Below are 17,940 nucleotides of genomic sequence, written 5' to 3'. Positions count from 1 at the left end.
TTTAAGCTGCTTTGAATCTTCTGTCAAATTTCCATGGCTTGATGTTGTCTTACAATAAATTGCTCCTTTTACATTTCACATCTAATTCATGCCCTTTCTTTTAATTTTAACCCCCCCCCCCATTTTTATTGCCCCACCACATACCATCCTCTGAAAACAAAAGTCACACAATATTTTCAGGCATTGTTAAAAAATAAAGCATTTTTGCAACCAATTCTTGCTATGAAACAATATGCACACAAAATGTATTTCTTAAATCCCATAAAATCTTCCAGCAATGGGACAAATGAGAATGTTTAAAAAGTGGCTGGAGACTGCAACATTGTCATTCAAAGCATTTCCCCCCCCCCTTTTTTTTTCTTTTTGTCCATTTCAGTTCAAAATACTAAAACATTTAATCACTAAAGCATTAAAAAGAATTTACACTCTTTATTTTGATCAGCTTACCTCTTCAGAAATATATTTACCCCAAAAATGTGCATACATTAGCAGCTATAAACATTACATGGCATATCACACTATGTCAGCTTATATGAAAACGTACAAAATGTGAATGTATTCAAAAAAACTATTCTGCAATTACTATTTTCAAAGCAAGACATAAAATTATTATGAAGTCTTGTGAGCATAACACTGTTTTAAACAGAAAGAAATATATAACACTTTCTGGTAAATTACAGCAGCAAAAAACAAGAGGCATCTTTTTTTTTTAAAGGTAAGATTTTTCACCACTATAGCAGCTGTTCACACCTGAATTCCTCTCACAGCCTGCTTTATATTTTCCAGTAGGGCTTTATTTTCTGGACTCTGATAACGATCTTGATTTGTATACATGTCCGTCAAAGTGGTCACGTAAGCATCAAAATTTTGTTCATTGATTGGTTCCTACGAGATATTAAATAGTAGTTCATGTACAACTTCTAATTGCTTTTTTTGTATATTCATATATGCAAAATAAACTATCACAGCACATTGACATATTTTCTTAATACATTTTAAAAGGCCTATTTTAAAGCTTACTTAATTTTACAGGAGACATCGGATTTGGCCCACCATTTCTTTTTAAGCAGTTAAATTTATCTTTATGGTTTCAGGGATGATATCGCAAACCTCCATCTGCTTGAGGAGTCATAAACATAAAAACAAAAAGACATCTACTGTATGAGGTGAAGAAGACTGCCTAATTCCTTATTTGAGCCTTCAATCACTTACCATATGCGGTAGCTGGATATTAGCTAGACTATGAATTAAAGATTGGCTCAAATTGGCCAATTCATGAAGGAGGGACTCATTTTGTTGTTCAATTACTTTGTTTTCTTCTTCTATTGTCTTCAGGTTGCTTTCCATCGTGGTAATCTAAAAGAACATATGATTGCGCAATGTAAAACTTGACATTTTAAAAGCAAATAATTCTTTTAGCTCAATAATATTAGGTTGTATTCAGAGTACTTCTAATGCAGTCCAGTCATGAAACCCAGCCATGCTCCCACTGAAGAAAGAGTGAGAAGTGACAAGTAAGTTTAGAAATATCTTCCCAATCTGGAAAGCTTTTCAGGGGGCTACAGGGCAAGGAGAAATTTGCAAAAAGTTGCATCTTTTCAACAGGACCATCCCATCTATGTATGTGTCTGGTGTGTGAGGTATGTTTGGGTGTCTGGTGTATGTCTGTGTGCACACATCTGTCTGTCTTTCTTGGAAACACACTGAATTTAAGGCTTTCTACAACTGTTACCTGAGTTCGAAGTTTAATCATATCAGCTTCCATCTGGGAGTTGGATTCATTTAGTTCTTTTATTTCTTCATCTAACTGTTTAATTTCTTCATCATTTTCTATTCCTGTTTAAGCAGAAGGAGAAAATCAAAGTAAGAAGTTATAAATGTTCATTAAACAACTGTTGAATGACAGCTTATAGTAGTACTAAAATAGAACATGTAGCTATTTCATCTCTTCTTTTTGCATGGAAATAAAATAGATTAAGGCAGAAGGAAACCAAGCCACCTGCAATGTCATAGAATACTGAGAAAGTAGCAGGACAATTGCACTCTGCGGGTGTTGGTGACTGTATGATCTCCTTGCACCCATGAGTTGTTTAGGGTAAGGTTAAGGGTCTTCACAGACTGCTATGCTGTCTGTTTTTCACAGAGCCTGTGGTTTGTTCAATGAGTTTAAGAGATAAGGGAATTCTACATTTTCCTCTCATTCATCCTCTTGTATTTTCCTCTTTTTTTTTGAAAAAGTAGTTTACCGGTAAATACAAGTGAGGTTTTTCTATACTCATGTACGAATAACAATAATTCTACCGGAAGAGTTGATACTTAGAGCAAACTCTAAGCATTATACTTAAGGATTATTTTATTTATATTCATGCTACTAGACTCCAATAAATTCTGATCCTCATGGAGTCTAAGCAGTGCAGGAATATGGAAATATTATTCTATATGAATCTAGCAAATTCATGACAGAGTGTATTTCTTCATGTAAGCAACTAGGGCTTTCATCCTATGATTGCACATGAAATCCAATTGAGAAAGGACTACTGGGAGACAGCTGCAACCATTTGCGTAACCAGGGAAACCAGTGGAAAAATAAAAATCGAATAGTTCTTGGTTTTTAATGGAAATGATTTCTTCTATACCTTTTAGAACTTTTTTTTTGAAAATTGAAATAAGAACAATCTTCTTATTGATGTATTATTGTAACTATTCCAAAATATTTTTCTTTAACAAATTTGACCATACAGTATGTTAAAGTTATCGAATTGTTTTAGATGTCTTCTAAATATTTCAGGATAAAAATTACCTCAAAGTGGCTCTCAGGAAAAAATATAAATAGTAAATTTCTAAGCCAATTGCTAAATAAAACTGCTAAGTCAATTAAATACACTGTCGAACTAGATAGAAATGAAATTAATGCCTCTTGTTAGCCTAAGGAAGTTAGAATGAAATACAGGTGCCTTTTTATACAATTTCTTGAACCCAATAAGATTTGCTTCTGAAGAAAATGTGGCCAGAACAGTCTTCAGTTGAGAGTTTGCTTTACTACTTCAGTCCAGACCAGAAGAGGATCACGGAGTAGTGCGGATGAACTTGTCACAGCAACAGCAGATTCATATGCTGTATTCTGATAACTTCTTGAGAAGGATTCAAAAACTGCGTTAAAAGGACTCTATAATATCATAATGAGTAAATTAATCTCATCATCATGAAATAAGGTTTCAATGTCATTTAATTTCAGAAGCATTTACTATTTACCATTACTAGCCCGCTGCTTTATTGTAAGCATTTGTTCTCCCGACAGCTTTGCTCTCTTCATTGCTGATGTAGCTCTGGGGCATCCTGATAGACTGTAGACAATAAGCAAGGAAAGAACTATTAATTGGCCTTTGATTGTAAATCTGTTGGCTAAAGCTACCATGGAAACAGCATTAGAAGAAAATCTCTCCCAACTAACACTAATAAAATACTGCTTTTTGAAAAGGAAAAGGAATTCTTCTCAGAGAAGTTCAATCAATTCATATTTGCATATACAAACAAGAGGTACATTCACTGTAATATTAACATTAACTGGGAAAATATAGTAGCTACGAAAAAATATTTAGTTGTGTTCAGAGACATTAACATATTGCCATATAATATGTGACGCACTATTTTTATACTCTTCACTACATGGAAGTTTGTTATTAGTGAATTGACTTTCAGGCATTCTAGGATACAGAAAGCGACATATTAAAATTGAAAGATTGATGTTAATATAATTTTGTCATTAAAATGTACCTGGTACTGTTATGGGAAAAAATGACTTATTTTCAAGCAGTGAAATGCTATGACAGTAGCCAGGATCAACATTCTGAGATGAGATAAACCTAGTCTAAATAAAGATGAAAACATGAAGGCTCTATGAAATCACCCACAACTTCGGGTCTTTTTGGCAATGACATGGAAACATGTTTTTTTTTACTATGTATTTTTTTACTCTTTATTCTCCCTGTAGGCTTTGAACCATCAATTGGTTGCAAACCTGCTTAGCTTTTCTAAGGTCAATCAAGGTAAACTATAGTTTGTGACGACTATAATTAGAAAGTATTTTCCATAAAAATAAAACTAATAAATATTAGGATTATTGAAACTATCTCTAAAGCATATATTTCCAAAAAATATGAATAGTTTGATCCTTACCTCAAAGAAGTGATGTGTATAATTTATACTTATTTTCCCCCAATTGATAATAACTTGATTTCATTTCTTTAATACTATACCAGGCCAATTAATTGGTTTAAATGCAGGGACATACTCATTTACTGATTTAGACACTGGATTGGGCCTGAAAAGGTTAGTGCACTTTTGGATTAATAGAACAGAAATTTACATTTTAACTTGTAAACAAAGGAACACCATTTGTTGTGTCTATTTGCTTAGAAAAGGATCTGTGCACATATGAATCTAAAAGCATGATTGATTTTATTGTTTATGATGAAGGATTAAGAGAATTAATCAAGATATAAATGCGATGAAAAGTTCATAATGTGGGATGGACTATTTGAATGCTTCAATATTAGAAGTTTTTAAGAAGAGATTGGACAACCATTTTTCTGAAATGGTATGGGGTTTTCTGCCTGAGCTGGGGGTTGGGCTAGAAGACCTCCAAAATCCCTCCCACCCTCCCTTCCTCCTCCTCCTCATTATTATTATTATTATTATTATTATTATTATTATTATTATTATTATTATTATTATTATTATCATTATTTAATTTTAAGGTGGATCTTGAACATGGAAGAAAACTGAAAAAAAAATCTGAAAGTAGATTGACTGCAGGCAAGAAAACTACAAGGCATATATTTTATTTTATTTTATTTTATTTTTATATTTATTTATTTATTTATTTATTTATTTATTTATTTATTTATTTATTTATTTATTTATTTATTTATTTATATCCTGCCTTTATTATTTTTATAAATAACTCAAGGCAGAGAACATACCTAATATACTTTGCTCCTCCTATTTTCCCAACAACGACCCTGTTAGGCGGGTTGGTCTGAGAGAGTGTGACTGGCCCAAAATCACAGAACTGGTTTTTATGCCCAACGTGGGACTAGCCTGATGCCTTAACCACCGGGCCGAGAGTAGATTAATCTGCGAACAGAATGTCTGCAAAGTGACTGAAGGGAAGAATAGGAATGATATTGGGACAGAGTTAAGAATTAAGTTATAGGTTGTCACAGAAATATGTGGAGTTGCAACTAATAGGACATATGAAAAAAAGATGTTTGCTGTAATGAAGTGAAAGAGGTTGTGGATGAAAAAAAATCCCATATACAAAAATGCTGCAAAGAATGCTGCATATTATAACATATATAGACAAAGCAAATAATGTAATTAAAAGATAAATAGTTAAGAAAAAGCAGCAAAAGACTGTAAATGCAGATTGCTTTTAATGGAAATTAAAAATAGCATGTGTGGGTGTTTGAAAATAGCTAAAAAGATGCCTTCAGTAGAATGAAATCAAGAATAAAAAATAAATAAATTATTTTTAATGAAACTGAATGCTGGAAGGAGTACACTACTCTAGAGATTCTAGAATAGGGGTGGACCGCGGCCCACTAGTGGGCCATGAGGGAATTACAACCGTGCTGCAGAAACGCCAGTGAGCATGCATGTGAGAGCATCCTCACTTGCACGCGCATGCTCCATTTATGTGAGCGGCAGGCCCGTGTGCATGCTGCTTCTGCAAATAAAACTGTGAGCAGTGTGCGCTTGTCAGCTCCTCACACACAACCTTCCCCTATCCCGCCTCGCCAGTTCGCAAAGGCAGAAACACTGGGGAACTCTGTTCTAGAATACTAGAATCTAGAGATGTGTTAGTGAGTGTAGATTACTTAAGTACTGTGGATATGGTAAAGAAAGAAGGGATAGGATCAAAACTTTAGGCACTACATGAATATAAATTGAGTACAAAAATGAATGACCAGTACAAGACAAGGATGTTAAAGTGGTTTGGTTAATATAGGGAATTAATAAGATTGAAATGGCAGAAGAAATATACAAAGGAAGAATGACTGAATAGAGAGGAAAGGGAAGACTGAGAAAGTTAAAGCTGAATCAAGAAATGGTGATTTAGAGAACAAAATGCAATAAAGGAAATGATGTATTGATGTGATGAATCAAGTATGGTTTGCAAGGATAGGAAATATTTAGAAATATAATGAATAGTGCTGGTATAAACTAGATTTATTTAGTGTTCCTCTTCTTTTACCTTAACTCCAATTTATTTTTTTCCTGCTTATTACTGCAATTTTTTTTGCAATTTGAACAAAGTTGTTTATTCTGAAAGAACATGGCATGATGGGAACATATATTGTAAACATTGTTTATTGTTTATTTTATATTGGTAGGCTTCTTTTCTATAAAATTTAGAGTGCAGAACAAAATACTAATCATTATGATTTAGAGTGATTGACAAGCTGCTGCCGATTCACTACAGACTATCTTGGGAAAGACCTATATTGTTGTTTTAAAAAAATAGGAAAATATGAATAATTTGCCAAGCCTGAGTTACCAAAAGTAACTCTTCAGAGCATCTTCTTAAACACAAGAATTCCTAAATATCCTATTTTTTGTTGAGTGAATACATTTGAAAAGATTGGGGACAAAATCACATCCCATAGCAGATTCTCTTGGTTCTGTTCATTCTTTCCAAAGAAGAGAGGTAAGTCTTTCAATTCAAAATGGGGAAGAATATAGGAGCTCCTACGACTGTTTTTCCTTTGAGAGAAATGTCTGCAGTTTATTTCAGGCTCGATTACAGCTAATTTTGACAGTGTCGCTATATAATGCTCATAATGCTATGAGCTATCTTCTCCCATTAATTCAAATTGTTCATAAATCTGTCCCTCAGTTGAAGTGAATGGAGTCTAATACACATCAGAGTCCTCTCTGCTCTACAGCTGTATCAGATGAAAAGTTCACAAAATGGAACTTTATTGTCAATTTGTTATATATAAACAATACCAGAGGTAGGGTATTATTATTATGATAGATTCAGTATAAAATATCTTGAAAGAACCACAGATTTGAAGTTGTGCAATTTTATCAACCTATTTAGAACTTCGCCACCCTTATTGCGTCCGCAGATAATCGCCCGGCCGCCCTGTTTAGGGTGACTCGCTCCCTCCTAAATCAGGAGGTGAGGGAGGATCCCTTGCAGGGTCGTGCCGAGGAGTTTAATCAACATCTGTCGGACAAAATCGCTCGGATTCGGACCGGTCTGGACTCTGACTGGGCAGAGTCTGACGATCAGGACACGGGTGGTCTTGTCGATATCACCTGGGAGGAGTTTGATTCTGTGACTCCGGAGGAAGTGGACAGGATCATGGGGAGGCTGAGCACCACCACATGTTTACTGGACCCGTGCCCTTCCTGGCTGGTCTATGCAGCCCGGGAGAGGACACGCAGCTGGTTCCAGGCAGTTATATCGGCTTCTTTGAGTGAGGGTGTCTTCCCCGCCGTCTTGAAGGAGGCGGTGGTGAGGCCTCTCCTCAAGAAGCCTGCCCTGGACCCAGCTGTATTGAACAACTTTCGTCCTGTCTCCAACCTTCGCTTTCTTGCGAAGGTTGTTGAGAGTGTGGTGGCGCATCAGCTCCCTCTGGTCCTGGATGAAGCGGATTATCTAGACCCGTACCAATCGGGTTTCAGGCCCGGGCACAGCACGGAGACGGCATTGGTCGCGCTGGTGAATGATCTCTGGAGGGCTCGGGACAGAGGGCATTCCTCTGTTCTAGTCCTATTAGACCTCTCGGCGGCTTTCGATACCATCGACCATGGTATCTTGCTGCGGCGTCTCAGGGGACTGGGAGTGGGAGGCACAGTTTTACAGTGGTTCTCCTCCTATCTCTTGGGACGTTCGCAGTCGGTGTTGGCAGGGGGGCAGAGGTCGACCGCGAGGTCTCTCATTTGTGGAGTTCCTCAGGGGTCGGTCCTCTCGCCTCTCCTGTTCAACATCTACATGAAGCCGCTGGGTGAGATCATTCGTGGCTTTGGAGTTGGGTATCATCAGTACGCTGATGATACCCAACTTTTCTTTTCGACCCCAAACCACCCCAGTGATGCCCTCAACGTGATGTCCCGTTGCCTGGAGGCGGTTCGGGTCTGGATGGGGAGGAACAGACTTCAACTCAACCCCGACAAGACTGAGTGGCTTTGCATACCTTCATCCCGGGTTTATTCGGACATTCCACCTCTGGCTATGGGGGGTGAACTATTACCCCCCGTTGATAGGGTTCGCAACTTGGGAGTCCTCCTAGATTCACGGCTCACCTTAGAAGACCACATAGGAGCTGTGACTAGGGGGGCCTTCGCCCAGGTTCGCCTGGTGCGCCAGTTGCGGCCCTATCTTAGCCGGGATGATTTGTGCACGGTCACTCATGCGCTCGTGTCCTCTCGTCTGGACTACTGCAACGCTCTCTACATGGGGCTGCCCTTGAGGACCACCCGGAAGCTCCAACTGGTACAGAATGCAGCCGCGAGAGTGGTGTTGGGAGTTTCCCGATACTCCCACGTTACACCTCTGCTCCGTGAGCTGCATTGGTTGCCAGTTGTCTTCCGGGTGAGATTCAAGGTACTGGTAACGGTGTTTAAAGCCCTCCATGGCATGGGGCCGGAGTACCTCAGGGAACATCTGCTGCCGGCATCAAGCTCCCTGCGCCCTGTGCGTTCCCATAGAGAGGGCCTCCTCAGGGTGCCACCGATCAGAGAATGTCGATTGGTGGCCCCCAGGGGGAGATCCTTCTCTGTGGGCGCTCCGGAGCTGTGGAATCAGCTGCCGGTAGAGCTCCGGATGGCGCCCGATCTTCGCTCCTTTCGTCGCGATCTCAAGACATTCCTGTTTGTACAAGCTGGCCTAGCCTGATGGGGATCGGTGGGGTTGTTTTATCTTTGGTTTTTTTAATTTTATCTTGGGGTTTTTAGAATTGTACTTCTATTGTTTTTAACTAGGGCAACTGTTTAATCTCTTTTTAATGTTTGTATTTGTTATTTTATTCTGCCCTGTGAACCGCCCTGAGTCCTCAGGGAGAAGGGCGGTATATAAATGTTATTAAATTAAAATTAAAATTAAACTATGCCTCACAAAATAACAGCTATTAAAACATTATTATAATGCATGCATACTATAACCAATAGGATTCATACCATAAACAATAGATAAATGATGGATGGATGGATGGAAGGAAGGAAGGAAGGAAGGAAGGAAGGAAGGAAGGATGGATAGATAGATAGATAGATAGATAGATAGATAGATAGATAATGCCATTACTCACCTCCTATGTGTAAGAAAGCTACCACTGACGTGTCCAGAGCCATCACATCCTGGAGTTGGACATGACATTCCTTCCGTCTTCACTGACTTCCAAGAAAACTGGGAACCATTCAGATACCCATCCTTTTGCCTTTTAGTAGCAAGAGGGCACCCTGATGCACTACGATGAGACGCATATTTCCCAGTTATGTGACCCTGACCATCACAACCAGGAACTGGACATCTGGATAGCAGATAGATGAAATTAACTTTACTGTCTTGCCATCATATACCTGGCAGCCTCTACAACAAAGTCAAAATAAATCTCACATAAAAAAAAGAACAATCATGCTTTATGGCTTAAAAACAAAACAAAACAATAAGAACACCAACTAAGAAATGCAACGCAAATGTAAAAGATGTTCATGGAATTAAGAAATAACCTTAATAAACTAGCAATGTACATATACTGGAATGTTGCACCACCAATCTAAGAAAGATCTGTTACAGTGGAAGCAGATTTGCTCCTTTCTGAAAAATAGACAATAAACATAGAGTCCTTCTGTGATGAAAATGGGTGGTTTCTAAATTTGATAAAAAATAAATAAACAAGCATGCTACAATTGTTAGTAATAGCATCCAGATTTTTCACTTATAGCAAATGTAGATTTTTTATTTTTATTTTTTGGGTATTCAGTAGGGAATGTCAAGTCTATAACTGCTTTTCTAAATAAGCAGACAACAAATATATTTATGAATCAGCACTCCATTGATACGGATAGCTCATTGCTTGTATAAGGAGTACTCAGTCCACTGTGCCCTCAGCACAGAAAGTGACAATTTTAATTAGTTTGTCTCTACAAATATTCAGCTTTGGAGAATTATTTGGGAAATATATAGTCTCATTATTACTATTCATGTATTTGCTTCTTTCTTCTATCCTTTGCCTGAGAAAGTGATGGAGCCAAACCACTAGTAGAAGATTCACTCTAGTTAGGCTGGCCCATTGGCAAAACAACCATATTGCTTCCAGCAAACAGCATAGGATTGTGCAAACCTATAAAAGTCCAAGTATCTATAAAGAGATGGCATAGATTGGTTGTAGAATCAAGCAGAGTGAGAGAGATGGCATGTTTCCCCAAAATTCTTTGTTGATTATCTGCTGGCCACTCCTTTAGATCAGGGCTTTTCAACTGGTGGTATGCGTACCACTTGTGGCACATTAGCACGTGGCAGGTGGTATGCAGCCCTGCCTAGCCAAGTGTAGCGGGGGGGAGGTAAAGAACCAGCGCAGGCAAGGACTTACTGTGTGAGAGAGTCCTCCAGAGCTGCAGAGTGGCTGGGGCGAGGCAAAGGCCCCAGGCTCACTTCCGGCTCACCCTCCCCCATGAGAAAGGAGGAGGAGGGGGGCAGAGACAGGAGAGGCTATAAAAGGAGGCAGTTTGGGCGGGAGAGGGAGAGAGAGAAAAAGAAGCAGCCTTGGGAAGTGGTGGAGTCAGCTCTAGCTGCACCGAAGGGAAAGAAGAAGGAGGAGAGGAGAGGAGAGGAGGCCAAGCAGGCCGGCCATGAGCCGATCTACAATTTCTGTGACAGCCACCTGTGCTGGCAGCAACAAACAGGCAAGAAATGCAGCCGGGGAGGGGTTGCCCTCCAGAAGGAATGAAGAAAGGTAGCAATGAAGAAAGGCAGCATCAGCTGGAGGTGAGACATGGAGGGAGGGAGCGAGGGAGATGGAGAGTGGAAGGATTCTTAGGTGCTTTTGTGACTTTGAAGTTCTGGGATTTGTACAATGTGGGCTTTGTCTTCTTAAGGAATGTTTGGCAATTTCTATTTGGCTGATGGCTTATGTCTTGTGTTAGCTTCTATTGCTCTGCTGTTGTTAGCTGTAAGTTTTGCTGCAAGGGATTTTGAAGTATTTTTCTCCTGAATGGATTTTGCCTTTAGCATTCCTTTACTTATAAATGGAGCCATTTGGGGAGGCTGCCTTAGCCGGCAGCCAATACTTACTACATTTTTTTTTCTTCCTTAAGTGCCAGCTCCTTAATTTTCCTTTCTAGCCAGTAGCTAATTCTTAAAGGGGAATGTGCCCTTTTAAGCTAGTTCACTTAGCAGCCTGTCTTTTCTGTCTCTGGAGGCTTTTCCTTGTTTGATGAATATATGGAAGAGGGAAAATATGGGTTTGTTTTTTTTCCAAATTCTTCCTTCAGAAGGAGGTGGGCATGAGAAAGAGGGAGGCAGGGAAGAAGGGAGGGAGGGAAGTCCCGCCTTAGCACTTGGCCACCAGCAGCCCTGCCATTGACTTTGCTTGTCAAAAGGTTTCAAAAGTGGATCACATGACCCTGAACATCATAAATATGAATCAGTTGTCAAGCATCCAAATATAAATCACATGACCCTGAGCATGCTGCAATGGTCATAAGTGTGAAAAATGGTCATAAGTCATTTTAGTGCAATTGCAACTTTGAACAGGTTGGGGTTTTTTTGATCATCAAGGTTTCGACACCTTGCTAGGTGGTACTCGAATATTGCGATATCCTAAAAGTGGTACAATTGGTGAAAAGGTTGAAAAGTCCTGCTTTAGATGGCAGGAATCTCCAAAGTCAGATAGTCAACCTTACTCTGAGTAAAATTTGAGCTAGCTTTGACATCACACCCTCTATTTTAATATTTTGCTTGTTTAAAGCCCTTCTCCTGTGTCCTTGGAGATTCCAGTAGCCATTGCCTGCAAAGTCTGAATGAGAATTATCCTTGCCCTGTTTATCTCTGTCTTTATTTTTTTGGTGATTCTTCCAGCACTATCCAATCAGTGGCTGATATCTGAAAAGCCCTGGAAATTATGAAGGAAGAAACTAAACTGATATTTTGTCATAGCATTGTACTGTGACCATGTGCTCAGAGACTGTGGAGCATTGTTAATAATGCTTCGGATGTCATGTTCTTCCCATCTATTCTTTACTGAGTGCCTTTCATGGGAGCAGTGCTAAAAATGAAACTACAGTATTGTAGAAATGAATGAAAGCTGAGTAAGAGAAGAAAACATTGCTGCAGTAGCTTTCCATCCTGAAAGCATTATTCACCTAAATGCCCATATGATTGAAGAACCATCATCACATTTCGGTTATCCTTCTCTCTTTTATAACTCAAGAAGTGCATTTGTGTTCCCTTTTTGTGTTCCTTTTTTCAACTTACCCAATTGTACTCAGCTAAGAAGTAGAAAGAAAATAGACAGCAGCAATTCCCAGATTGCACTGTGATATAACTTTCTAGGTACTTAGTGCTGCTGGTTACACTTTGATTGATTCAGAATATTTCATTGTTTTGCATTCCCACTTCAGAAGTAGGAAAATCAAAACCTTCAAGTAGTACCTGTAACACGCACTAGAAAATGTAGGCAGAAACGGGGCAAAGAAATTCAGTGAAACTTTTAAGGAAAAAAACCCCTTCCCTTTCAATTAAATTAAACAATTAATTATATTTATAATTTATAATTTATAATTATATCACCGCCCTGAGTCCTTCGGGAGAAGGGCGGTATAAAAATTTAATTAATTAAATAAATAAATAAATATTGTTGTTGCTTGGCCAGTATTATTGCACTGAAGTCATACAAAGATGCTGATAAATCTTAAATAAAGTTAAGCAGCAATGAAAAGCAATTTCCCTTGAAAAGAATGTACTGCTAATATATTCCACTGAGGAGGTAGGCTGACACTGAGATACTGACATGTAATATGGCAGCCAAGTAGACTGGGCATGAGCAAACCAGACAGGAGGAAGCAATTATTGAGAAGAGCCTAGCTCCTGACCTTGACAAAATAAATCAAAATTTAATAGAACAAAAAAAAATGAATTCAAAAGAATACCAGGTGGAAAAAACATAAGAGACATCAGCTGTGGCACTACAGTAGAGTGGTGATTGACTGGTGCTCACTGAAAAAGATTGGGAAAGTTGGGTAGTAAGAGGTTAACCTTTAGGAAAACCAAGTGCGACACTAGATTTGGCGCAAAAATCCATGACAGAGTCATCAATGTAGAAAATCCTCTTTTTCTGCAAATGCTAACCACTACTTCTTGCTCTATTGCCATAGAAGAACCTTTCTTCCTTTAGTTGAAATCATTATTGGACTAGGGATGTAATGGTGGCAGGACCACTATTTCTGTTTTTGCAGCCTTCTGGACTCCTAACCTGGGCAAATAAGCATAGCTTATTCTTGCAATAAGAGTTAGACATGACTTTTCCACTTTTCCCTTAGCACATAGCATGTGTATTATAAATGATGCAGGACAGAAATAAAGTATAAGACAATTAAAAAAGGAGTGGGGTGACATTCCCTATTAAATATGGTATGGTGTTTAGGGACTGAAAAAAGACACAAGAAGAGACACAACTATCAAGGCATTACATTTATTTGTACAATTAAAAAGAAAGATATAACACAATAGATTACTTATTGAGAAAGATGGACTAACTAAATGGAGAAATTGTATATACGTATTTAATCGTTTATAGCTGCCTATCTCAGATTTTACATCTGTGTTGAAATAAGAGAAAAGAAATGAAAGATATAGATCAAACAAATTGACTGAACGAGGTACAAGGAAAAATGGGAACAGATGAGGAATTCTAAAAAAGCATGTCTGAACTACAATGAAATCGGATAGCAATGACTGCGTAGATATACACATTTATTCCCCTTTTGGCCCTCCAAACAGTTCAGCTAGATAATCTGTCATCAAATGCACGGATCTAAAGGTAGAATGTTGAACCCAGTCATTAAGGTCTATTTTACTGTTCCCCCATCATTTTTTCCTGTGTATACACATGGCATCCTGCTTTTTCCAGGATGAGTTCTTGAACTTCAAATTGAAGTTCACGTGATGTTCTTTAGAATAATTTGTAAAGTAAGATGCCTTGTTTTTGGTAAGTAAAAAGATACCACAAATCACTTTATTCTGCCTCACATTCAGGATTCATTCTGAATCAAAGCATTGCCCTAATAATTAGGATTGTTCTGAAAAGTACAGTATCAATGTAATTGTAATTTTCAGGATTCTGTCACCTCAAAACTCTACTAAAAACCAAAACAAGAAGCATCATCCTATTTTCAGTATTTCTCTTTCCCACTGTATTTTTAATGCTTCTTTTGTAATTGCTCCTTTATCAAAACCCTTCCTGAACAAATAAAAAATAGTATGTGTATGTGGTGATGGGGATGACAAGAAATGATATGCAAACATTTGTACATAAAAAGAAAATGGTTTTAATCCAATTCAAATTCCTTCTCATGACCAGGCATGAAAAATATGTGAATACATCGTGTTAATGGATAATATTCCAATAGATTACATTTCTTTACTAAAACAAGTCTCTTCTAGCTTTTACTATGTAATCTACTTCTTTTCTTATTTATTATTTGGTATAGTTATCTGACAAGAAATTGATCAAGATAACCCTAATTATATAGATACATAAGCTTAAAAATGACTAATTTTACCCAAAATTTATACACATGTATGGGAGGATATTATCATTCAACTATAAGAAGAAAAGCAACATTGTTGATTAAATCATATATAGCGATCCAAACTTACCTAATTGGCTCTTGATCTTCCTTGTCTTCTTTACTTTGTACTATTCTAATCCCACTTTTTTTTGCTCGTGGACAACCAGAAAGGCTGAATAAAGAAAACCAATGAAATTATTTATCTCTAAACATAATCAACTAATCTAAAAAAAAATGCACGTTCAATACAAATGACATGCAGGCTAAGTTCTTTCTACCCTTGATTTCAATTTTTTTAGTTTTTAAACGAAAAATAATGGCAAGAATTAACCACAAGAGGGAACTCATCTTTCAATAGATGTGACTATAGGCTCAGGTTTAAGAGTAACAAGAAAAGAATAGCTATTTTTAATGAAATCTCAAGCCAGAAAAATGCCGATCTTCAGAGAACTCTGAATCATGAAAATCAGAAAGTTATATACAGTTTGCAGTTAGTATAATTGAATCATACTTTTCTAGGGTTGTGAAGTATTCTTCCTTTGCCAACCACTTCATCTCTAAACCACAAAGTAAAAAAAATACACTGTAAATGTATTACTTTTTCATTAATGCCAACCTTTATCCTAATATAAGAAATTTAGTGAATATTCACCACTACTATAGATTCAAAACGTAATCCTAGTACTTGTTTTTCTACATTAAAGTTAAATTGGACTTCTCATACAAAGGAAGCTGCGTCATCTATATCAAACTCTTCCATATGAAGGAGTGCAAGGATTTCACAGCAATCCAAATAAACCCTTTCAACATGCCACTTCATCCATTTTCTGCATGTTGGCTGTGCCTGAGAAATTCTATTGATCCTGTGGGTGTAAATCCAGTTCCAAGCAAAAGGTAGAGTCTCATAGTCCATAAACATGTACATTGCTTACAGGCATAGTCAATATGTTTTGTGGATAATCTTGCGGGGACAGCAAGTATAATTTAAGTACCCCTCCACCTATGTCTTAAGATAGTATAAAAAGCTTATTGTTTATAAAATGAGTAAATAAACTAGACAGGTATCACACATGAAATGAACCAGAAATCAGCTGGGCAAACAGCATCTGGGTTAAGCTCTTCTATGTCTAGGAATGCAAATCCTTCTATGTGACATCTGCACAATATTAGTTATTCCACCCAATCAGCAAATGATGCTGAATGGAGATAAATACATTTCATTCTAATTATTATATGACCCAGAAACACTGTTTTTACTTCATTGTAGCCCTGTGGTATATAAAAATGTATAGACTTAGCTAATGAGAGGTTCTTGATTTTAAGCATAAGGAATCAGAATTCCTAAAGGCCTGAGTCACAATATGAAATGATTGTTTGCCTCTCCTAATCTCTCCTAATCACTAATGAATGAGTTTAGCAAATACTGTTTATGAGTGGTATAAATAAGGCGGGTGTATACATGCATATTTGGCTCCATCAGACAACTGTGATCAAGAGACTCTACAGCAGACTTGTCAAACACAAGGCCCGGGGGCTAGATCCGGCCCGCGAAGTGGTTTCATGTGGCCCGCGAAGCCATCCTGGAAACAGTGAGGGAACGGCCCCCACTGCCTTGGCCCTGGCCCGGAGACCCTCCTTCTGCCAGACACCCTCAGATCTGTCCCACTCCTGCCTAGGGCCCCATAGGCACCCTTGATGCGAATGATGTAGAGCTGGCCACGCCCACCCAGTAGGCCACACGCACTCTAGCCACCCCCACCCAGTAGGCCACGCCCACCCAGGCCATACCCACCCGGCCCCCTGAGGGTAACCGCAATACTGATGCGGCCCTCAATGAAATTGAGTTTGACACCCCTGCTCTACAGCAAGGTATGTCTAATGAAGTCTAATGAAATCTTTGGAATGCAAGTCAATTGGCAGATGCTTTCTTTAGTCCTCTGGTTTTTTTTGTTGTTTTTTTTTAAATGGCAAGAATATAAGAACAGCAATGCCAGATCATTGTTTCCTGTAGTGGCCAACCTGAAACTTTGGGGTGCTCCTGAGCAAAAGAGGAACATATACCTTACTCCTGCCATTGTCCTCCTAGAGATAAAATTAACTCCCAAGAATTATAGACTTTGATAGACTTGTTTTCCATGGAATTATCCAATCTCCTCTCAAAGAATCCAAGTTAATGGCTATCATTTTATGTAATGAATTTCACAGGTAAATTATACAGTGCATGAAAAAAAAGAACATTTTTGTCTGTTCTTTTCAGTTAACTTCATCAGATGGCTGAATTTCCTCATTTTTAAGGAAGTACAAAACCTTTTCCTGTTCTCCATCTCTTGATCATGCCTATTCTTTGTTGTCTTTTTTTCTAAGGTACTACAGTAGTCCTTGACTTACAAGTTTATTTAGTGACCGTTCAAAGTTAGCCTTGAAAAATGTGACTTATGACCCCTTTTTCATAGTTGTGACCTTTGCAGCATGGTCACGTGATCAAAATTAAGATGCTTGGCAACTGGTTATGATCTTTGCTGTGTCCCAGGATCATGTGATCACCTTTTGTGACCTTCTGACAAGCACAGTTAATGGGAAAGGCAGATTCATTTAGCAGTCAGGTTACTGACTTATCAACTGCAGTGATTCATTTAACAACTGTGGCAAGAAAAGTCATAAAATGGGCAAAACTCACTTAACAAATGTCTCATTTAACAACAGAAATTTTGGGCTCACTTGTGATCGTAAGTCGAGGACTACCTGTAGTCTTTAGTCATAAAGCAAGTGTTTGAGACCTCTGATTCTTACATGGTGTTCTATGTGGATATGCAATATGTATTTGTATAACAGCATTATAAAGTTTGCAGTTTCATTTCCAATCTTAATGATCTCTAGCACTGAATTTGTCTTTTACCACTGCTACACAATGAATGAACATCTTTTTCTGATTTTTCACTATAGCCCTAACATTTTTTCCCCCCAGATCCTATCCCTATCCCTATTCTATCTCCTGGGGCAGGACGGACAGGTTCCAATCTGTATTTATTTTATTTTATTTATTTTATTACATTTATATACCACCCTTTCCCGGAGGACTCAGGGCGGTTTACAGGGAATTAAAAAACCAAAAATACAAAAGTTTAAACCAGTTTAAAAAAG

General features: G+C 38.1%; 1 protein-coding gene across 2 annotated transcripts in view; it reads right to left on the bottom strand.

Moving 5' to 3' along the window:
* Window positions 1-744: 744 nt before the first annotated feature.
* The window catches only part of MYT1L (myelin transcription factor 1 like), a gene marked incomplete at both ends in the record, with an annotated part of 123,723 nt that continues 106,527 nt past the window's right edge, over window positions 745-17,940 (bottom strand). For both annotated transcript variants that reach the window (XM_081326218.1, XM_081326219.1), the window contains 6 exons: window positions 745-885; window positions 1,213-1,356; window positions 1,733-1,836; window positions 3,253-3,344; window positions 9,318-9,539; window positions 14,888-14,971. In XM_081326218.1, coding sequence (XP_081182344.1) covers window positions 745-885; window positions 1,213-1,356; window positions 1,733-1,836; window positions 3,253-3,344; window positions 9,318-9,539; window positions 14,888-14,971 — 787 coding nt within the window. The remainder of the gene's footprint in view (window positions 886-1,212; window positions 1,357-1,732; window positions 1,837-3,252; window positions 3,345-9,317; window positions 9,540-14,887; window positions 14,972-17,940) is intronic.

The sequence above is a fragment of the Vipera berus genome (genome assembly GCF_964194415.1).
Source record: "Vipera berus genome assembly, chromosome: 1".
In the NCBI taxonomy this organism is placed as follows: Eukaryota; Metazoa; Chordata; class Lepidosauria; order Squamata; family Viperidae; genus Vipera; species Vipera berus.
Note: the sequence above shows the minus strand (reverse complement) of the source record. Positions and strands in the feature narration are given on the sequence as shown.